Source organism: Giraffa tippelskirchi, chromosome X (genome assembly GCF_054371585.1).
Source record: "Giraffa tippelskirchi isolate mGirTip1 chromosome X, T2T-mGirTip1v1.2.pri, whole genome shotgun sequence".
Classification (NCBI taxonomy): domain Eukaryota; kingdom Metazoa; phylum Chordata; class Mammalia; order Artiodactyla; family Giraffidae; genus Giraffa; species Giraffa tippelskirchi.
In genome coordinates, this window is record NC_137289.1 from 95,873,643 (window position 1) to 95,897,202 (window position 23,560).

The following is a 23,560-nucleotide window of genomic DNA, read 5'->3' on the forward strand; positions in this document are numbered from 1 at the left end:
AAATGACGATGTGGTTTATTGACACTGTGAGCTACTTAAAATCTAACTGAATTACAGCCTGCTTGAGACTGGCTGGGGCTGATGACCTGATGGTGCAAAAGAGAGGCAGCCTCCTGAGGGACTTACAGGTTGGCTGACTGATGACCCATGCTGTTGCTGCCTACCTGGGTAGCTGGATGTTGTGAATGGCTGACTATTGCTAGGAATCACACCTGGCCAGAGGGCATGTGTGGATGTTACACTGTCTGGGGGTGTGTAAAGCAGATCCACTCAGTCGCTCAGTCATGTCCTACTCTTTGCGACCCCATGAACTGCAGCCCACCAGACTCCTCTGTCCATGGAATTTTCCAGGCAAGAATACTAGAGTTGGTTGTCATTTCCTACTCCAGGGGATCTTCCCAAGCCAGGGATCAAACCTGTATCTCCTGCCTTGGCAGGCAAATTCTTTACTACTGAGCCACCTGGGAAGCCCCTAAAGGAGATCTACCCTGAGGGAATTTCAGGTTGACTGATGGACAGATCTGTCGCTGCCTGATAGGCAACTATATCTAGTGACTGTCTACTGTGAACAAATCACAGCATGCTTGACAGACCATGTGATCAGTCAGATGTTGAGAATGGCTACCTGGTTGACTGATATGAGGAGCAGACTGAATGATTCACAGGCCAGCCTGCCCACTGAAAAATCAGTGTAGCTGCCTGAAACCATGGCTGTCCACAGAATCACATCCATCCTAAAGGGCCCCGGGGGTCAGAGAATGCTGACTGACCGACCAATGGAGGGTATGCCTCGCCTGAGAAATGACAGATTGCTGGCCACTGACAGGTGGCCTGGTGGCTTTAGCTGCTGTGAGTATGTGCTCTGGGGGAATAAACTGCCTGATCATGGCATGAATAGGGAGGAACCTGAGAGAATTACGGAGTGACCAGCTGACAGTGGAGAGTGTAGCCCACAGGACAGGGCTACATTCGATGTTGACAATGACAGCCTGTCCTGACATAATCACAGCCAGCCGGAGGGCCCAGCTGGCTTCCTGGGCGGTGGTGAGATGATTTCTCCCAGGGGATTCGGAGATGCTCCCAGGGCCAAGGTAGATGGGAGAGCCTGGCTACTGGACAGACTGATGGTGTGATGAAGAGACAGTCTAAGGGAATGACAGGCTGGCTGACAGCAGCATAGCTGTTGTCAACGCCGTTTGTCTGCCTCGGGGGCCTCGCAGCTGGCCCGAAAGCTCGAATGAATGCTGCTACTGACAGACTGACAGTGTGAATGGCGGGCGGCGGTCTGATGAGACAGTGGTCGTGGTGATGGATTTCAGTCGGGTGAGCAGCCATATGCGGCGGTAGTCCACCTGGGGAGTCACGGCCTGCTTGGGGTTAAAATATGGTGACGGACTGACTGACGGCGGTAATTGGGGGGTCTGACAGGAGGGAGAATCCCCTCTTGCAGCTGGCTGACAACGTGATTGGCTGACAGCGTGACAGACAGACCGGCGTACGGGCAGGGCCTCCAGCAACCTCAGCCGCCGTTGCTGCCGCTGCCGCTGCCGCTGCCGCCGCCGCCCCCCAGACGCACTCTCGCAAAACACTAGCGAGCACCCGCCTTCGGGACCGAGCCTGGTGGCGGGGAGGGGTCCGGTCACGGCTCGCCGGTTGGTCCGCGCAGGCGCTGCTCGCTGCGCGGCGCGGCCAATAGGCTGCGTGTTCTCGGCCACGCCCGCGCGAGCTCTCTTCTCGCGAGGCCGGTTAGGCCCGAATGTCGTTAGCCGTGGGGAAAGATGGCGGAAAATTTAAAAGGTGAAGCAGTGGTGGCAGCGACGCGGGCCCGCTGGCAGGCTGGGTGGGCTGGAGGGGTGGCGTCGCGGACTCGGGGCCCCCGGCGTCCGAGGCCACCGGGCCGGGAGCCGGAAGGTCGGCGCCAAAAGGCTGGGGCTCGAGGCGCGCGGGCCTGGCGCGCGGGGCTGGGCGGGGCTGAGGGGAGGGGGCGCGTGCCTTGGAACGCGGCGGGCGCGGGGCTAAGTGGGGACGCGAGAGGGGGGCGCGCGCCGCAGATTGCGACCGGACGGCGCGCGCACGCGCGGGGGCTTGCTGGGGGAGGCCGCGCCCGCGCGCGGGAAAATTGGCCGCTGGTGACCGTTACCCTCCTGGTGTCCACGCGAGACGCCGGAAGGGGAGGGGAGGGAAGGGGACGGACCTCCTTTTCAGAGTTGGGGGACAGGGTATTCTTCAGGGGGAGGATATCTGCTCGCAGCGTGACGGGGAAAGGATTTGCGGCAGAGAGAACTCCCCCAGGAAGAGAGGGGAAGAGGGCTTCCCTAATGGGAGAGCTGGGCTCCCTCATGCGCAGGCAAAGAGGGGTGACTCAGTGTGTTGGGGAAGGTGGGCCCCTATGGATGAGGGAAGCTGCGGGGAGGATGGGTTCCACAGGTGTGAGGGGGAGCTCTGAGGGTAAGAGAGTCCACCTGTGGTCAGTGCGGAGACAGCAGCATATGTGAGTTGGGATCACATTAGTTGGGGCTTCAAATCCAAGTTTGCAAGGGAGAGGCATCATAGGGAAAGGAAGGCGCGGGTACATGCCGAGTCTCCTCCACTAGGCCTGCCTAACAGGAGGGGTGGAAATGCACACGTAATAATTTTGCAAAGCTCTTGTACATTTGTAGGTTGACATCTAGAGTATTTCACCATGAGTTTTGGTTTTTGTAATGGAAGGTAGAAAATATTAAACATTTTTAAAAGATGAAACAGGATGAGGACTGACTGATTACATTTGGAATAAGGGTTTTGTGAAATGATTTGATAAAATGGCTTCTAAAGCACAGTAATTAAGAATATGCCTTGAACCAAAAGAAGCCTTTTAAATTAAAAAATCTGTCCTGAAAAATTTTGGTAGCCCCCCACCCCAAACATTCCAAGTATATTTAAAATACTTGCTGTCACTAACCTATTTGTTCTGTCCTTGAATTCAGAGCACACTCCTTTGGGCGAGCTTTACCCTTCACAGAAATATGGATGAGACAGAAAATCGAAATGCAGCCTGAAATAATATACCTTATGGATTTAAGGCACCCACACGAATCATTTGGGGAAGCTTCCTATAATCTAATACCACTCCACAATCTCTTATTCTTAATTCTAAAATCCAAAAAGCCCTGAAAGCTTAAATTTGGTGTCATTTGGTGGCAAAATTAGGCTATCACTGCCACTATCTTGTATCTTTCTCTTATTCAGTGTGAAAATTCACTTTTTCTGCAGAACTATTAATGTGTTTGATTATGACTTGATGCCCTTGACCACACTAGGGCTGTGTTAGGGAATGTAGGGGATATACCTAGAAATACACTTGTAAAATCCCCCCAAAAGAATTTGGATTCTAAAACATCTGGCACTGGGAGTTACAGATGAGACTGTGGACCAGTCTTTCCAGTTAATGCCTTTGTCTGGTGCCCTGGAGGCTTGAATCCCATCCCTACCCACCCACCTTGGGACAGTGCACCCTACTGAGATGAGGGTTTTTTCTCTTTCTTTTGCAAAGTGGGGAGAAGGACAGTTAGGTCCTGAACTCCAAGGAGGTTTGCAGGCAGTTTAAGAATGATACAGAGGGAGCTGGAAGCTCCAGAGGAGGGGTGGGGGATAGATTGCTTTAGGATGATCCGTGCCGCAGAAACCACTTGGAAGTCTGCTGCTCCAGGGTAAGCCTTGGATAGTAGGTACTGGGGAAGATGGGAGTGGCACATCTTTGTTGTAGAAGGGTCTTAGCATTGGGAAGGCCTGTGGATTAAATTTCATTGACTATAAGGTAGTCCTTTGGAAGTCCCAGGGATGATTTGGGGTCCTCTTTGACCCCTGGCCTCACCAGGATGCCCAGCAATAGTTCTTTCTGACCCTCTTTGTTCTAGGCTGCAGTGTGTGTTGCAAATCTTCTTGGAATCAGCTACAGGACCTGTGCCGCCTGGCCAAGCTCTCCTGCCCTGCCCTTGGCATCTCCAAGAGGAACCTCTATGACTTTGAAGTCGAGTACCTGTGCGATTACAAAAAGATCCGCGTGAGTCTGGGGTGACTGTGGCCAGGGCAGAGGTGACTCAAGGAAGCTGGCTTTCTGCCCCCCTCCTCCCCCATTACCCACATCTGTTTCCAAAAGCAGTTTTCTCCTCTGATCTTAAAAACGTAGGATTAGTAGGCCCTCTTATCATCTCCATTTTACATGTGGGAAAACCAAGTGGCTTTCTGAGAGGGGCAGGAGCCAGAAAGAATCCCTAAATAAATCTCTCCTCCCACCTCCCTCTGAATACAAACCAATTGCAAAGATTGAGATGCTGATCCCAGGAGTGGAGATTATGATAGCTAATGGTTTTGATGATGATGGACAGGGAAGCCTGGCATGCTGCAGTCCATGGGGTCACAACGAGTTAGACACAACTGAGCGACTGAACTGAACTGAACTGAATGGTTTTGAGCACTTTGTGTGCCCTGCACTTTCTTTTAGAAACTTATTTAACCCCACCAGCAACATTGTAAAATGGCAACTGTTACTGTTGCCAGAGGCGATAATGGCAGGACGGTTAAAAGAAAGGCCTGGAGCCAGCATGCTTCAGTTCACATCCAGGCGGTGTAACCCTGGAAAACTTACCCCAGTTCTCTGTACTTCATTTTCCTCATCTATAAAATGGGGATAATTAGCAGTATCTACCTTATATAGAGTTGTGAGGGTTAAATTAGCTAATAATACATATAAGTTGCTTAGAACAGTACCTCCTACATAATGAATGCTAGAAAAATGTCTGCTTTTTTTTTTCTTATTTACAGGATGAGGAAACTGAGGCCCAGTGAGGTTGAATAACTGCCTGAGTTTAAGTTTGCGCTACTAGGGAGCAGCAGATTCAGGATGTGTACCCATCGTGTCTAGTTGTAGAATCTGTGTAGTTAAACTCTATCCTATAGTGCCTCTGAGCAAGAAAAGATCCTTCTGGCTGCTGTGTGGAGAACAGACCTAGGGGTGAGGGTGGAAGCATAGGGACAAGTGAGGAGGCTGCTGCTGCACTCCAAGCAAGCAATGAGGGTGGTGACAGACATTTGAAGTGTAGGATTCTGGATGTAGCTTGAAGGATTTCCTGAGGGTGGATGTGGGGAGTGTGAGAAAAAGAAGTCAAAGATGACTGAGAGGTGAGGCTGAACAGCTAGCAGGAGGGAATAGGTTTGGGAGATAAAATTAAGAGTTGGATTTAGACAGATAGTAAGGGGGAGAGAAGGATTTGAACCTAGTGAGCCTCACTCTGAGAGCCCATGTTTTTTTAATCACTGCAAAGAGTCATTCTAAGAAAGGAGTGGTTTGGGTGTTGCCCACAGGCGTTGGGATGGAAGTGCCATAAGAGCTGGCCCAAGGGTCTCGTCTGTCACTTACAGTGCCCCCACCCCTTCCCCACCCCCCCAGGAACAGGAGTATTGGCATTGGGATGGAAGTGCCATAAAAGCTGGCCCAAGGGTCTCGTCTGTCACTTACAGTGCCCCCACCCCTTCCCCATCCCCCCAGGAACAGGAGTATTGGCGTTGGGATGGAAGTGCCATAAAAGCTGGCCCAAGGGTCTCGTCTGTCACTTACAGTGCCCCCACCCCTTCCCCACCCCCCATCCCCCCAGGAACAGGAGTATTACCTGGTAAAATGGCGTGGGTACCCGGACTCCGAGAGCACCTGGGAACCACGGCAGAATCTCAAGTGTGTGCGCATTCTCAAGCAGTTCCACAAGGACTTGGAAAGGGAGCTGCTTCGGCGGCACCACCGGTCGAAGCCACCCCGGCACCTGGACCCAAGCTTGGCCAACTACCTGGTGCAGAAGGCCAAGCAGAGGCGGGCACTCCGGCGCTGGGAGCAGGAGCTCAATGCCAAGCGCAGCCACCTGGGACGCATCACCGTGGAAAACGAAGTGGACCTGGATGGACCCCCACGGGCCTTCGTGTACATCAACGAGTACCGTGTTGGTGAGGGCATCACCCTCAACCAGGTGGCTGTGGGCTGCGAGTGCCAGGACTGTCTGTGGGCACCGGCCGGAGGCTGCTGCCCTGGGGCGTCACTGCACAAGTTTGCCTACAATGACCAGGGCCAGGTGCGCCTGCGAGCCGGGCTGCCCATCTACGAGTGCAACTCCCGCTGCCGCTGTGGCTATGACTGCCCCAACCGCGTGGTACAGAAGGGCATCCGCTACGACCTCTGCATCTTCCGCACAGATGATGGACGCGGCTGGGGTGTCCGCACGCTGGAGAAGATCCGCAAGAACAGTTTCGTCATGGAGTACGTGGGCGAGGTAGGGAGACAGGGCTGGGCGGGTGTGTATGGCTCTCCCCACTGTGTGTTCCCACCCTGAGCGCCTGCCTCTCTTCGCTGTACGCCCGAAGCTCCCCTGCTTTCCCTGAGGGAAAGGTGTTGAGGGGGTAACCTGAGTGTGAGAGGGACATCCTGGTAGGGGCACATATTCCACGCTGGTGGTTAAAGGCATATTGAAATATCTTCAAATTGAGTTGACTTCATAAGGGTACCTAGCAAAGAGGTAAGCAGGAACTGAAATCCAGGCAGCATTCCTTATTAACAGGCCACATGGTCTGCACAGGATTGCATCATCTGAAAAGGCACTTCCTCTTCTCATTTCATGAGGGTCCAGCTTATCACCAGGCAGTGTCTGCCCAGGAGCACTTTTTTTTTTTTTTTTTTACTAATCTGCACAAAAGGAACACAGTCTGCCTTGGGCGGGAAGCGGGGGTGGGGGGGCACGGGGTTGGCTACCTCCTCCTCTAGCCACTGCAGGACACTGGGGCAAAGCTGATGCTGTGTTGGGCAGGCTGTCTGTGTGCCAGACAACATCTTAGGGGCTTCACATGTTCTAAATCCATTTGCTCCTGTAACTGTCTACGTGGGCATTTGGTATCCTTCCACCCAAATGGCGTGGCCGCCTAGGTTCTTTCCCTCTTGTGCCTTTACCGTGGCTTAGATCTGCCTCTGCGGGTGGGCTGAGGGGGGCAGAAGGGGAGGTCTCTAATGGGCCAGGCCAGGATGCGGTGCATATCATGTCTGCCCACACCTATTGGCTGGAACCGAGTCACCGGCCTTACTTCACTGCAAAGGCAGCTGTGAAGCATGATTCAGCCATGTCCCCAAGTGGAAAACAAAAGGGGGTTGGGTGAATAACTAGCAGGTGTCTGCAACAGCAAGTTCTGAAGTGGGTCACGGTGGGCATTTGGGGTGAGACAGTTGTTTATTACATAGGACCGTCTCACGCATTGGGGAACATTTAACATCCCTGGACCATGACCATTTAAATCCATGAGTGTACCTTGTCACAGGGACAGCCCCAAACACCTCTGTATTTCTGTGGGTCTCTTAGGGGTGTGATACAGCTAGGAGGTGACAGCATTGGCTATAGTGATAACAGTGATGAAGAGGAGAGGCTCTTGTTCTGAGGAACTATGTGTGCGTGCTTAATCGCTTCAGTCATGTCTGACTCTTTGCGACCCTATGGACTGTAGCCTGCCAGGCTCCTCTGTCCGTGGGATTCTCCAGGCAAGAATACTGGAGTGGGTTGCCATGCCCTCCTCCAGGGAATCTTCCTTACCCAGGGATCAAAGCCGTGTCTCTTAATATCTCCTGCATTGGCAGGTGGGTTTTGTTTTGTTTTGTTTTGTTTTTTACCACTAGCACCACCTGGGAAGCCCTGGGGAACTATACAGAGGGTCATAGCCCCAGGGGGTGGGGGGAACAGAAACTGTCTAGAGACTGAGCAGTCCACACTGCAGAGGACCCTGACAGTCTGAACGAGGAGATATCCACACCCTAGACAATCCTGGGGGTTGGGTGGAGTAAATGTCCACGTGTCGAAGGACTTGACAGTCTAGAGGAAGGAGGAGGTGGCCACAGCTCAGAGGGCTCCTGATAGTCTGAAGGAAGAGGTGTCTACGTCCCAGTGTGACCCAAGGAAGAGGGCAAGCTCTCCAGAGGACCCTGGCAGTCCTAGTTAGGAAGTGTTCACGCTCATGCTGCCCTGACAGTCAAGAAAGTGAAGTTTCCTCACCCCACCAGGATAGTGACAGTCAAGAAGCTCAGGTGTATGCCAAAGAGGCTCTGACAGCCTGGAGGAAGTGTCCACACCCTCAGGGCCCTGACACTCCAGTGGAGATGTTCAGGTCTTAGAGGGAGAGCAACAGTGTGGAAAAGATGTCACAGCCCAGAGGGGTCGTAGCCATGCAGGGGAGGAGGTGTCCACACCCACAGGAGTCAGCAGTCCTAAGGAAGTCCAGAGCAGGGGTGTACCTAGCTTCACTGCACTGGCTGTCTCTGGAGGAGGTGTCAGCAGCACAGGAAGATGCTAAAAGGTGAGGAGGAGGAAGAGTCTTCAGCTCATTGGCACCCCAAGGTCCAACGAGCCCGACTCTTTTCCCACCATTCTTCCTTAGCGTCCTTACTCCTCCATGCTATAAACATGGCAGTTATTGGGTACCCTCTCATTCCCTATCCTCACTCTTCCCACATTCTCTTCAAGGTATTTCTTGGCTTCCGTCCTGCCACATTCAGTGACTTCCAGGCCCGCCTCTGACCTCCTTAGACCTATGGGGCCTCCTGATGGCAGCACAGGCCCCCAAACACTGCCAGGTCCAAAACCATCCCCCTGCATCCCGCTCTGACGAGGCAGCACGGCAGAGGGCTCAGGAGGATGGAGTCTGGGTGCCTGAGGCTGAATCCCAGCTCCACCACTCATCAGCAGTCACTTAACCTGTTTGTGTCCTAGTCTCCTAATCTGTGTAATGGGAATGATAATAGCACCCACCTCATAGACTTGTTCCAAGAACTAAAGTGAGTTATGATGTGTGAAGCATTTGGTGTTCAGTACACAGTAAGTCTTCAAACAACGTTAGCCATTACAGTCCAAAACTCAGAACATCCAAAATGCCCAGAAAGCCAAAAATTTCTGTAGCCTACCTGGCTACAAAAGCCAAGACTGGATATATGCCTATTTGTAGTCTTTACCCTACCTGGTGTGCATATTCGTCATTTTGCAGAAATATTAACTTACTTGATTATGTGGTGCTGCCCTACTGGGTGTTACATAATTGGGGGCATACCCCTGACCCCTTCCACTCTGGAACCCAGTTCACTCTCCACCTCTGCTCTGTCAGTCCCCACACCAGCTGTGCTTCCACGTTCGTCAGAACATCACCACCCTAACCCAGCAGAGAAAATAGCCTAGTTTATCCATTCTGAAACATGCACTTTCTTCATGTTTTTTTCAACTCTGAAATGAAGGTGAACCTCACTTTAATTAGTTTAATTAAATGGTGCCGTATCATCATTTAATTAGCAGAAGTTTTTCTTTTCTTGGGAAAGGGCACACAAAAGAAGGGAGCCTGTTAGATTTTGACAAGCTACAGTACTCAGCCACTTCTAACACGAAAACAAACAGAAACCCCTTTCACATATCTGAACTTGTTGGATTCTTACAACAGCCCCTGTCAAGTTGGGATTATTGTCATCTCCATTCTACAGATGAGAAAACTGAGGCACAGAGAGGTAACGTGCTCAGAGTCACCATGCTAGTAAAGTGGGCCCAAATGTCTAAAACTAGTGTCCTGCCAGACCTGGTGGAGTGTTGTGGTTTGGGTTTGTTTGTTTGTTTTATTTGGCTGAGAAAACAGGCACAGGGAGAGAACATTCAGGATCCCATATCCGGGAGGGGGCAGAGCAGCAACTGGCTCCTGAGTCTTCTGGTTCCTGTTCCCATCAAAACCCTTTCCCAGCTGCCAGCTTTTAGCCCATCTATCTTCTCCAGTCACTCTGGTAGGGAGCAGGGACATGGACTGTTTCATTCTCAAGTTTTCAGGGTGGACCAACGCTTACAGAGTGGGGCTGAAAAGAAGCCAGAAGGAACCATTTGTGCCCTGCAGGGTCTGCAGTGTGACTTACTCATGGGGAGCCTGGGGGAGCAGGTAGGGGAAGAACGGACAGGAAAATAGAAACTGGGGAGGAGGTGGGCATTCCCTCTGGTTGGGGAGGGACCCAAAGGGAAAAACCAGCCCAGGCACCACCTGGTCTGCTCATGAGCCCAGGAGAGGCTGCCCTTTGATCCCAGGCTTCTAGAGGCAGCAGTGGGTGGGGAGTGGGAGCTTCAGGAAGGCTGCACAGATAAGTGGCATCTGTGGGAGTGACATCAGAAGGAACAGTGTGTTCTTTGGGAGGTGGAGGGAGACTGACCTTGATGTACTACTCAAAACGCTTCTGTGACTATTTTGTCCCACGGGAGAGAGTCCTCACTCTTCAATATGGTCAAAGCCCTTTTGTGATCTGAAGTTCCCTTTAGATGGTATCTCTCTTTTCCACTGCCCCTCAAGCTCTAAGCACTGACCGGACTGTGATCCATGAAGGCCAGACTGAGCCTGTTCCCTGTACTCGCCCACCAGTGACCCCCGAGGGCCAGGACCAGCCAGGTCCTGTGTCTCCCCCACCCAACTGTGACCCCTGAGTAGTGGGACCAGGCACAGGGTAGGCCCCATGAAAATCCACTGAATGAATGAGTGAACAAACAAACATTGGGATGGGGGAGCCAGGTTCCTCAAGGAATGGAGCTGGAGTATGGGGCAGTGAGCAGCGTGGCCCAAGGGATAAGCCTGCGTCTTCTAAGGGGACTGTTGATCAGCATGGAGCAGAGGCTGGAGGTGATGATGGAGGAGGCAGGGAGGAGGCTAGAGAAAACAGAGGCTGGTCATGGGCTGACATGAGAATGAGCAAGAAAGGAGGCTGGGGTGGGTCTCAGGCTTATGTCCAGTGTGGCAGGAGGGTAGTGGTGGGCGGTGGTCTCTGACAGAGGGAGAGGGAAGGAAGATGGGATGTGGCTAGAAAAGAGTACCTGAGCTGCCTTTAGGACCACTGCTGGATGGAGGTCGGGGCTCCGAGCTAGAGAGCGGAATACACATGACACGTGTCTACCGCGTGTCAGCGGCGTACTGCGCTGGCACCTGTGGCTGATAGGCGGCAAGAACCCAGGAGTGGAGAATGAGGTCAGCCCTGGTCTAGGGGCACCCAGGCTGAGGAAGGGGAAGTCTTGGCTACTGTTGGGACCACACCCAGAGGCAGCATGGTTGGGGATTACCAGAAGGCTGTGGTTGACCAGGAAGAGGGGACACAAAGGATAGAGAGGAGGGGTGGTGTGTGGTGGGGGTTGGGGTGGGAATTCCATCACCAGCACCACCAGGCAAGGACGGGCTGGGCTAGGATAGTGGTCTGGTTACTAGGATGGGCGGGGACCCAGCTCGGGAGGAGGAAATGCCTTCTGCTGTCTTAAATACCAGTTGTTGGCAGTGCACGGTGTTAGGCCTGAGCGAGGTGGTCTCATCTGTGCTCTGGTCTCCTTACTTTCCTCTTCCTTCTCTCTCTGAGTTTTTGGCCTCCACCTCTTTTTTGTGCTATCAGACTCTCTGGGGTCTTGGCCTTTTCTCTGGACCTGGGACCTTTGCATTAAGATTCCGTGTGTCTAACTCTGCCTCTGGCTCTGGTATTGGAGTCTCTTTCTCATTCATTCAGTATCCCTTTCCCCAGGCCTCTCTTGCTCACTATGTGCTTTCTGCTGTCTGCACTGCCCTGAATAGGCTTCCCAGGTGGAACAGTGGTAAAGAATTCACCTGCCAGTGCAGGAATCATAAGAGACCTGGGTTCGATCCCTGGGTCGGGAGGATCCCCTGGAGAAGGGAATGGCAGCCCACTCCAATATTCTTGCCTGGAGAATCCCACGGACAGAGGAGTCTGGCAGGCTACAGTTCATGGGGTTGCAAAGAGTTGGACACGACTGAGTACACAGTGCACACACAGCGACCTGCACTGGCTTGATTCTCTTGTGCTGGGTCCTTCAGTGCCTCAGGCTCTCTTGCCCTGGATCAGCCTCTCACTCCCACTCTCCACGCCCCTCTCTGTTCAGCCCTAGGTCTTCTTCCTCACCTTTGATGTGGGTCTCTCACTAAAGGGGTTTCTCTCTCACTCCTGGACCTTGTTGCCAGCCTCTGCCTACCATTGAGAGACTCACCATGCCATCCAGAGGCCTGAGAAGGGCTGCCAGCCCTTGTGTGTCGCTGCTGAGCCAGCCACAGGGGTGCCTCTTTGCTCCCTTGTTTTCCTCCAGGGGGCCAGGTTGGGGGTCGGGAGCTGTACTGGCTTTCCTGAACCTTCTGGGCCAACCTCCTCTCCCCTGTGGCCTTCTCCCCAGATCATTACCTCAGAGGAGGCAGAGCGGCGGGGCCAGATCTATGACCGCCAGGGTGCCACCTACCTCTTCGACCTGGACTACGTGGAGGATGTGTACACTGTGGATGCCGCCTATTACGGCAACATCTCCCACTTTGTCAACCACAGTGTGGGTACCCGCAGGTGGGCAGGGGGTTGGGAGGAGCAGGCTGGGGCCCCTCCTCACCCTCCTGCCTTTTTTTTTTTTTTGCCCAGTGTGACCCCAACCTCCAGGTGTACAACGTCTTCATAGACAACCTTGATGAGCGGCTGCCCCGCATTGCTTTCTTTGCCACCAGAACCATCCGGGCAGGCGAGGAGCTCACCTTTGATTACAACATGCAAGGTGGGGGTGGCAGGGGACTGGGGCAGGGACACACAATGACATGGGACATGGGGACCCCTCCCCAAGGAGCTTTAAGATGCTCTCCCTCACTCCCAATCTCCTATCTGGACTCCTGGATTCATGCCTACCCTTTGGGGATCCCTTCATTCCTAACCACTGGACCCCAAGCCTGAGACCATCATACCAACTATTCCTGAGGCTCCTGGGGGGAGGATGTTTGGCTCAAGAGTTGAGACACTCCTCCTGATTGCAATCTTGTCTGAATTTCCCCAGTCCCCCAACCTTCACTGCTCCTAACCCCCTTTGACCTTCCTCATTCCAAGCCTCTGGACACCCTTGTGGCCTCCAGCCAGTCCCTTTCTTGACAAACTAGCCACCTCTGAGACACTCGAGGGGAATCTTTGGCAGGAGAGTTCAGATGCCCCTCTGGATGCCCAGGTGACCCTCCATTCCTGACCCCTGTCTGACACAACCCTTTCGGTCACCCCTGACAGCTCCCTGCCTCCCCCAAGAACCCTCACTCCCTGGCCATCTTCCTAACACCTGAATACCCCTCTAGTGGAAGCCCTGGCCCCTGCCCGAAACCACCAACCCCATGACCCACTACCTGACCCACATCTCAGACCTGCTCCCCGCCCCTCAGATGCCTGGGTCCTGTGGTAAAAAGGGCAGCGGGACCCCTCCATCTTGGCCTGTCTAACAAGTACCCTCCTCCGGCTGTAACTCCACAGTGGACCCCGTGGACATGGAGAGCACACGCATGGACTCCAACTTTGGTCTGGCTGGGCTCCCCGGCTCTCCCAAGAAGCGGGTCCGCATCGAATGCAAGTGTGGGACTGAATCCTGCCGCAAATACCTCTTCTAGCCCCATGAAGTCTGAGGCCAGACTGACCACGGGAGCCTAAAAAGCTGCCCACCCCACCCACCCACTGCTGCCCTCCTGTTGAAGAACAACTGCCAGGGCCTCCTGCCTGCCTCCGCCTGCCCTCTGCTCAGGGCTGCAGGACCATAGGGAGGACGGACTCCAGGAGTCCCCTCTCCCTGTCCCAGCCCCATCCATGGGTTGCACTTACAAACCCCTGCCCACCTTCAGAAGTGATTTTTCAACACCAGGACTTTCTGCAGTTGGGATTCATGGCCTAGCAAGGCGGTCCAAGGGCTGAGCCCCAGCCCATACCCAAAGTAGAAACATTTGTTTTTGCACCTGCTTCTGGCCAGAGCTTGAAGGGTCTGCTGCAGGCCCTCTCCCTACTGCCCCAAGGGTGTGAGGAAGCAGCCCCAGGACAGGCTGACCCCAGAGCCCAGGATTCCCAGCCCATTTGGCCTCCCCTACCACAGAAATGTGCTAGTGAAAGAGGGGGGGTCTTCAAGGGCTGCAGGCTGAGGCTGGGTCCTGCTCATGCTTGCATGCTGGCTGGTGTTGGCCTGACAGCTGTAGGGTCTCCTTTTCAGAGCTGTGCCTCTGAGAGGCAGACACCCACATGCCACTAGAGGAGAGTGGATGCCCATGGCCCGTTGGCCAGTGAGAGGCAGTCCAGACTTTGCCTGCCCTTAAGGTGGGCTGGGACTCAGCTCTGCCTTTGCAACTGCTAGAAGGTGCCCAGGGCTCTTGAGCTCAAAGGGTGTTGGGAGCCCTTAACCCGGGGTATGAGGACTGCTGATAGCACCCAGAGCTGGACCCGAGACCTAGCTAGGCTGTAGACAGCACTTAGACAAAACATGCATGGATGGGGTGCTGAGGAGGTGCCAGGCACTGGGCTGAGCACCTGGTCCACGTGGATCGTCTCAGGGAAGCCTTGAAAACTATGGAGGTGGATCCCAGGAAAGGGCCCGTGTGGCAGAAGGCAAAGCACAGACCAAGAATGGGGTGGGGCTGGCTTACCCACCAGGGTGTGGTGAGGTGAGGGGAAGCCCCTGCCGCTTCCTAGCCCTCCAGCCCTTTGCACTCACCTTGGGTCCTCTGGTCTCAGTTCCCTGCCCACAAATGTATAAAATGCGAAGGCGCTGATGGCTGCCTCATCTCTTGCTTCCCCTGTGAGGTCTTCTCTAGGAAGCCTTCCTTCCCTGACTACCTGTGCACAGTGTCCCCACGTGAGACTGTGTGCCCTGCCAGCAGATGCCAGATCTGTGTGTCTGTTTTTGTGTCCGTCTGTGTGTCTGTGCTCCCCACCCCCAGACTGACCTTCAGGCTTGGACTGAATCTGATTCTCCTCTTGTATATCCCCTTGGCCCTCCCAGTCTGGGAATGGGCATCAATAAAACAGGTTATTGACTGAAAAAACCAAGGTGTGGGGATTGAAGACCTTGTGTAGGTGGGGGTTGGGGAGATGAGAGGCTGGGAGCAGGGGTGCCCAGGAATGCAGTCCTCCAACCTCAGCCATTTAACATTCCCTGCAGTGCACCACTTGCACCATCGTCTACATACATGCTGACCTAAAATAAGCTTGCTTTATACTTAAATGTTATACACTGAACAAGCAAACTAAATCCATTGCTGTTGAAATGGACAAACCATTATCACTGGCCATACGTATGACACAATTCTAGCTGGATCCTTCATGCTTTTCAAACTTTTGAGCCCAAAGCCTGCCTACTACATTCAAAGAGAAAAGTCTGTGTGCTGGGGGAAGCTTTTCTGCAAATATTTATTGAGCACCTATATGTGCCAGGGTATAAAACAGAAGAAAGAGATGGTGTTTTAAGTATACATACTTGTCTTCATCATCCTTCAACCTGAATGTGAACCCATGCCCTTTGGTTCTGCTGAGAGACCACACATGCTGTGACACAGGTACCCAAATGTTTCAGAGAGCTTGCACACAGGCAACAGGATCCTAAACAGCTCAGGGATCTCGGCATCTAAGCACAGGCCTCCAAATAGCTCACAGACCTTATACCCTGGACATTGACTCTGGACCTCAGGGACCTCACACCTTGGGACACATCTCCCTACAGCTCTGCAATCCTACCTGGACACGAACCCCATATAACCCCCGCTGCACTGAAACTACGGGACACAGACTTCCAAAGAACCCCAAGGCTGCAAATGCTGCCCCCCTACACTGTATCCAATTTGTGGGATAGAGATTCACAAACATCTCAAAGACCTCACAACCTGTGATACTGTTCCCCAGTCTGTTCGGAGCCTTCACCCCTGATCATCGATTCCCAAACTGTCCAGAGACCTCACAGCCTCAGACAGACCCCCATACCCCAAACAGCTGAGCTGTGACACCCTGGACACGGACCACCCAAACACCCAAGAGAACACAGATCCCTAACTGGTTCTAAAACCTCATACTTAAGACATGGACCCCTGAGTTACTGAGACACCCTGGAACACAGAGCACTGAACATTCCAGAGGCCTTATTCCCTAGAATACAGTACCACAAACAACTCAGACTCATGTCTTGGACACAGACTCCAAAGAACTCAGAGATTCCATGGCCCAGAAACAGACCCTGTTCAGAGAATTCCGACCCTGGGAAACAGATCTATACACAGCTCAGAGACCCCACAACTTCCAATACAGACCTCTAAACAGTTTATAGAGTCAGGGCATCCTAGGAAAGACTGAAGCATTTCAGAGACCTCATGCTTTGCAACCCATATATCCAAAGAGCTCAGAGACCTGAGCTCAGAGATCCAGGTCCCCACAAAACTCACAGACTTCACAACCAAGGATAAAGACCCAGCAACTTCTCAGAGAACTTCCAAACTGGGGTAAAGATGGGCAAACAGTTCAGAGACCTCATATCCCAAACATGATGGCAGGGCACACCAAAACCACATCTGCTGAGACACGGGCACTAAACCAGTTCAGCAACCTCACACTCAACAGATTCCCATTCAGATGTCACAAACTGGACAGAAATTCCCCCCAAACAGCTCAGAGCCTTCATACACTGAGACACGTCTGCAAACAGCTCAAAGGCCTCATGTTCTAGTTCACAGAAGAGCTCAAAGACCTGAAAATCTGGACACGGATTCTCTACAGCTTCTAGACTTCATGTCCTGTGATACAGACCCCAAAAAACTCCGAGGTCACACGTTCTGGACACAGACCCCAAACAGCTTAGAAACCTCACACCCTAGGCTAACATCCCCAACAAAAAAACACAGACTGCCAAACGATTGAGAAATAGCACACCCTGGACTCTGACCTCAAAAGCACTCAGGGAACTTGCACTTTGTCCTTGTATCCAGGAAGATTTCAGACACCTGACCCTCATGGACACAGATCACTAAACAGCCCAGAAACCTCATGTTCTGGGCAAAGTCGGCCACACATGGCAGAGAAACCTCAGAACTGGGACATGGACCCACAACAGCTTGCAGACCTTACATCAGAGAACTTCTATCCTGGGAGACAAACACAAAAACAGCTCAGACACAGCACATCCTGGCTCCCTGTGCCCACAAACAAGCAACTCACACTGTGGGACAAAAACTCTCAGACTTCATTAACCTCATGCCCTGGAAAGCAGACATGCAAACAGGCCAGAGACCTCACATATCAGATACACAATGCCAAAATGCTCAAAATTAATTAACATCATGCCCTACGACACAGACCCCTACACCGCTCAGAAACATAACAACCAGGACATGGACCCCAAAACACCCAAGAGACACCATAAACTGTTGACAGAACCGCAAACCTCTCAGAGACCTCAAACCCTGGAAACCTAGTAAGTCAGGGTCCCCATTCCCTGGGATGGAGGCTCCTCCAACAGGAGTTACCTCACCCTCGGAAACACACCCCAACAGTTAGGGACCTCAACAGCAAGGGATACAGAGCTCAGAGATCTCACACTCTGGGACACAGAGGGTGAAACACCTCCAAGGCCTGAGGCATTAGAAAGACCCCAAACTCTGGAAACAGATCCGGAAACTGCCCGTCAAAATCGCACCCAAAGTCAAAACCCCCGACATCAGCAAGAACTCGTTCCCTGGGACGTGGGCTCAAAACAGTTCAGGGGGTGACACCCAAAACAGCTCAGCCACCTCACCCCTAAACAGAGAGACTTCTCAGTGGTTCAGAGATGTCATACTCTGCACAGAAACTACCACAGAGTTGAGAGATTTCACACCCCTAGTAAAGACCTCCAAATAGCTCAGAAAACTCACTAACCAGCACCCCCCCATCCCCCCATTAAAAGCTCAGAGAACTTGACCTGGGAACAAACCCCTAATGAGTCAGCTCACACCCTGGGATTGAGGCTTCCCAAAAAGAAGAGTCCTGAAAATATGTCCCAAACAGGTCAAGACACTCTCAAACCAAAAGAGCTCGAGGACCACAGACTAGGACAGTCACCCAAAAAACACAGTGAACTCACCCCTGGAATGTAGACCAGAAAGACCTCAGAACCCCCAAATCCAGAATTCAGAAATCCTTCTGAGACTTAGGATATAGACCCTAAAATATAATTCAAAGAAAATATGCTGGATGTAGAACATCAAATAACTCAGAGACCTCAAATCACAGGACGCACACACCCAAACAAATCAGGAAACTCACACCCTGGGACATACATACAAAAACAGCTCAGAGAATTCAAATTCTAGGAAATACAAGCCCCGAAAGACAAGACCTCACATCCTGTGACATAATCACAAAAGATCAAAAACCACACAGGCTGAGATACACACTTACAAATATTTCAGAGAAACAGCATTCAGGGACAAATACCACAAATATCATAGACCTCAATCCCTGCAACATCTGCACATAAACATACAGGCATGCCACATGCTGGCATTTGTTGTTTAGTCACTAAGTTATGTCTGACTCTTTTGCAACCCCATGGACTATAGCCCGCCAGGCTCCTCTGTCCATGGGATTCTCCAGGCAAGAATACTGGAGTGGGTTGCCATTTCCTTCTCCAGGGGATCTTCCCAACCCAGGGATCAAACCCACATCTCCTGCATTGGCAGGCGGATTCTTCTACTGCTGGGCCACCAGGGAAGCCCTGGGATACATACCCACGAACAGATCAGAGCACTCATATCCTGTGAAATAAACCAAAGAATGGATGAGGGACTCACATCCACAAAAAGACCAGAGACTCAAATCCTGAAACACAAACCCAAAACACCCTGGGGCCTCATATGCTAGGACAAGAAAGACAGGTTAAAACCTTGTGATCTGGGACACAGAGCCCCAGACAGATGAGACACCACACACTGTTGATGGACATACTAGAAGAGATCCTCACGTCTTGAGACACACCACCACTAGAGCTGTTGAAGTATACCCACAAACAAATGTGACACCTGGGGACATGGGTCCTCACATAGATCAAAGACTTCACACCCTTGGACATACATCCACAGACAAGTAAGAGACCTTGAAAGCTGGAAATACACACGGAACTAGATGAAAGAGCTCTCATCCTGGGACATAAACCCCCAAAGAGGTCAGATAACTCATGTCTTTGGACATACGCCCATAATCACAACAGAGACCTCAGACCCTAAGACACAGAATGTCACACAGAGCATATACCATGGAATGTACACAGCAAAGGGATCAGATACTGCCCTCCCTGGGACATACATTGAAAAAGGCCAGAGAGAGAGAGACATATTCTAGGAAATATACTTTAAAATCCTGGGAAACACATCCACAAACAGACTAGAGACCTCAAACATTGGAACATGCACCCCAAAACAGATCAGAGACCACATAGCCTGGGACACATATCCACAAACAGCTTGGGATTTCACATCCTGGAACAAACAGCAAGAAACAAATTAAGAGACCTCGAATGCTTGACAATACACATGAACATATCAGGGCTATCACATCCTGGGACATAGAGTAACAAAATGTTCACAGACCTCACATGCTAGGAAATACAGAAACAGATCAGAAACCTTACATCCTAGGACACACACTCAAACAGATCACAGACATGAAATCCTGCAAAACACACCCACAAACCATTCACAAACCTTGTATCCTGGAACATACAACAAATCAGAGACCTCACATCTGATGCCTGCAACCAAAGAGGATACAGATAACAGATCCTGAGACAGACACCCAAAACCTATCAGTGACCTGAAATTCTGGGAAGACAGCAGCAAACAGATCAGATACCTCCCTTCAGCAAAATAGACACACAAAGTGGAGAGAGACACATATTCTGGAATACTCATCCACAAAGAGCTCCCCAAAAAGTCATGTATTGGGAAATACATCCACAAACACCTCAGAAACTTCACATCCTTGGACATTCACCAACAGATCAGACACATCAAAACCTACAAATCACATACAGAAACATACTGGTCTTTATATATGGGGGAACACATCCACAGACAGATGGGAGGGCTCAAGTCCTGGGGTGTACATTGACAAAAAGATCAGAGACCTTACAGCCTGGATCATACAAAACAGAGAAAGACATCACATCCTGTAACACCCATGCACAATCAAGTTAGATACTCCATGTGCTGAAGAATACATCCAGCAAATACACAAGATTGTAGACGTCACATTTTGTGGCATAACCCACAAAGAGGACAGAGGATCCAAGCATTTGTAGGTTCAAATCTCTCTCACCTCAGCTTCTGCCATCACATCACTTTTTGTGACTTTCCTCTGTCTTCACATAGCCCTCCATGTCTCAATAAACAGTTACTTCCTCCTCTCTGATACTGAAGGTTCTGCCTCCCTCACATAAAGATCATATGGTGACTATACTGGACCCTCCAAGGTAATCCAGGATAACTGTCCCAATCTCAGGATGCTTACTAGTACATATTTGCCAAGTCTCTTCTTCCAGGTAAGATAACATATTAACAAGTTCTAGGAATGGGGTGAGGACATTGATCTATTATTCAACCAAAGAGAATATACATGCACAAACAAAAAGAGGCCTCACATCCCAGTACATACACCCACGAAATGCTCAAAGAATTCACATCTGGAGTCACATACCTCAGAGACCTTCTACCCTGGGAATATACTTGTGAAAGACGAGAGAGCTGGATATTCTGGAACATTCACCAATTAATGTTTAGAGTCCTCACACTCTGAGAATCAGACCCACAAAGACATAAGAGAATGCACTCTCTGGGACATACACCCCCAAAGAGGGACCTGACATCTTGGGATAAACCCCCACAAAGAGGGACCCACATTCTAGGACCCCCAAATAGATCCCCTCTGACTCTGGAATATGTAAATACACAAAAGGCAGAAAAAAGCCCACATTCTCTGACATAAACACACAAACAGGTCAGGGATCTCACAAACTGGGACATATAACCCCAAATGAAACAGACTTCATATACCCTTTTACAAACCCACCCAAAGAGATGACACACTCGCATGTGACATACACGCACAAAAGATCAAAGACTCAGTCTGAGAAATACAACCCAAATCACACCGGAGACCTTCAGTCTTGCAACATGAACTAACAAGCAGGTTACAGACCTCACGTGCTGATAAATGCACCCAGACAAATACAAACACTGGAAATCTTTGGGCACAAAGACTCAAGGAGATCAGAGAGTTCAGATCCTGGGATACACACCTACAGAGATCCTCCCCGAAACAAGTGCATGGAAATACACCCAGAAGCATCTCAGAGGACTGTCAATGTGGGACATGCACCCACAAATATATCAGAGGCCTCACATCCCGAAACACACACCCAGAATGAACTCAGAAATCTCACATCCTAGATATTATCTGTCTATCTGGGCTTCCCTAGTGGCTTACACAGTAAAAAATCTGCCTGCAATGCAGGAGACCTGGGTTTGATCCCTGGGTTGGGAAGATCCCCTGGAGAAGGGAATGGCAACCCACTCCAGTATTCTTGCCTGGAGAATCCCATGGACAGAGGAACCTGGCAGGCTACAGTCCAAAGGGTTGCAAAGAGTCAGACATGACTGAGTGACTAACACTTTCACTGTTCACTTTAATCTATAGCAATATGAATATTGATATAGATAGGTTTTAATAGATAAGACTTTCACTTCATGGCATATATGCCATCAAACAAGTAAAAAATGCTTAAATTATCCCCATAATACATCAGACACCTGGAATAAATACCCACAAACAGCTCAGAGATCTCACACTCTGGAATGTATTATACATTCACAAAACATCAGAGACCTCATGTCCTAGGACATGCACTGAGAAACAGATCAGAGAACTCACCTCCTGGGAAAACACCGTCAGGCACGTCAGAGACCTCACACTCTTGTTCATTTCCCCGTGAAAAGACCAGACACTTCACACTATCAGACAAGTACCCACAAACAAATGAGAGAACTCCCATAATGGTATATACACGTGGATTCACTCCCTGCTTCATTCACCAGTAAACATACCAGGGGCCTCTCACCACAAAACAGACAAACAAACAGATCAGGAATCCTCACATCCTGGAACGTAATCCAAGAAACATCTGGGGTTTCAATAAAAGGGAAATGTACCCACAACGAGCTCAGCATCCTTACACCCTGAGCATGCATACCTCAACAGTCCAGAGAACTCACACCCTGGGACCCGTATACAAAGTCAGATCAGAGGCCTCCTCTCTTACTCCAAAACAGCTGGGCCCAGAAATTCTGGGACATGCAACATCAAAGACAACAGAGACCTCACATTCTGGTTCAAACATTCGAACACAAACCAGAGACCTCCCATCAGTAGACACACACTCACAGATCATGGCGTTCACATTCTTGGATGTGTACTAACAACCAGACAGAGACATCACAACCTGGGGCATTGTATTCTTTTCTTTTCCCTCTCTCCCTCCCTCCCTGTCATCCTTCCTACCTTCCTTCCTTCTTTCTTTCCTTCCAGAGAAGAAGGCTACATTTATTCCATTTCTTATTTTTTTTAAATTTTTCTGGGCCATGTTGTGCAGCCTGTGGGGATCTTAGTTCCCCGACCAGGGACTGAACCCAGGACCTCACCAGTGAAAGCATGGAGTCCTAACCACTGGATCACCAGGGAATTCCCTATTCCATTTCTTGAAGATGCAGGCCTTTCGTCTTCTCAGAACTTGCTGCTGTAACAAATCACCACAATCCTACTGTCATAAAACGAGTTTGTTATCTTACATTTCTGCGGATCTAAAGACTGGCAAGGAGTCTTACAAGGTAAAAGTTAAGGTGGCAGCAGAGCTGATCTCCTTCTGGAGTTCCTAAGGGAGAAACTAGTTCCTACAGGCCACCTGTATTCCCAAGCTCCTGGCCCCTTCCTCCCATCTTCAAAGTCAGCAGTGTTTCATCTTCAAATCTCTCTTTCTTTTTATTATCTATCTATATCTCTATGTCTCTTTGATTTCTGCTTATGTCATCATGTTACCTTTTCTGACTCCACTTCTGTCACTACATTGTGTTCTCTCACTCTTACCTTCATGCGTCCCTCCTATAAGGACACTTGTGATTACACTGGGCCCACCTGGGTAATCTGGGATAACTTCCTCATCTCAGGATGCTTAACATAATCATACCTGCAATGCCCCCTTTTCCATATAAACTAACATAAGTATAGGTTCCAGGGATTAGAGAGTGGACCTCTTAGAGGGGCTGTTATTCAGTCACCAAAGACAAACATGCACCAACAGTTCATGGACCTCATGCTCTGAGTCACACACTTCCAGATAGATGAGACACCTCCCACCCTGTAGTATCCATCCAAAAAGAACAGAGAGACACTCATTTTGGAACACATACCCACCAAAATGCTCAGCATCCTCAATCACTTGGAATTAAACTTACCATCTGGGATATACACACACAAATTGCCAAGAGAAACATATCCTTAGACATAAACCACAAACAAGTCTCATCGCAGCGAGCTAAATGGATCTCACACCCTTGATAAACCTGCACAAAGAGCTCAGGCACTCACATACTGTGATAAATGCTCACAAACAGATCAGAGACCTCATGTGAGAAATACCACCAAAAAGAAACCAGAGCCCTC

At 50.7% G+C, this 23,560-nt stretch overlaps 1 protein-coding gene across 2 annotated transcripts; it reads left to right on the forward strand.

Moving 5' to 3' along the window:
* Positions 1-1,754: 1,754 nt before the first annotated feature.
* On the forward strand, positions 1,755-14,874 carry SUV39H1 (SUV39H1 histone lysine methyltransferase). 2 transcript variants are annotated; one of them, XR_014075657.1, is made up of 6 exons: positions 1,755-1,797; positions 3,897-4,042; positions 5,634-6,296; positions 12,231-12,377; positions 12,464-13,031; positions 13,325-14,874. XR_014075657.1 is itself a non-coding variant. In XM_081564747.1 (6 exons), exons 1-6 carry the CDS (start codon positions 1,779-1,781, stop codon positions 13,456-13,458), a joined length of 1,239 nt encoding a protein of 412 aa, XP_081420873.1. In that variant the 5' UTR covers positions 1,755-1,778; the 3' UTR covers positions 13,459-14,874. The 2 variants fall into 2 exon arrangements, 1 of the variants encoding a protein (XP_081420873.1); XM_081564747.1 differs by having other exon boundaries at positions 12,464-12,593.
* The last annotated feature ends 8,686 nt before the right edge of the window (positions 14,875-23,560 follow it).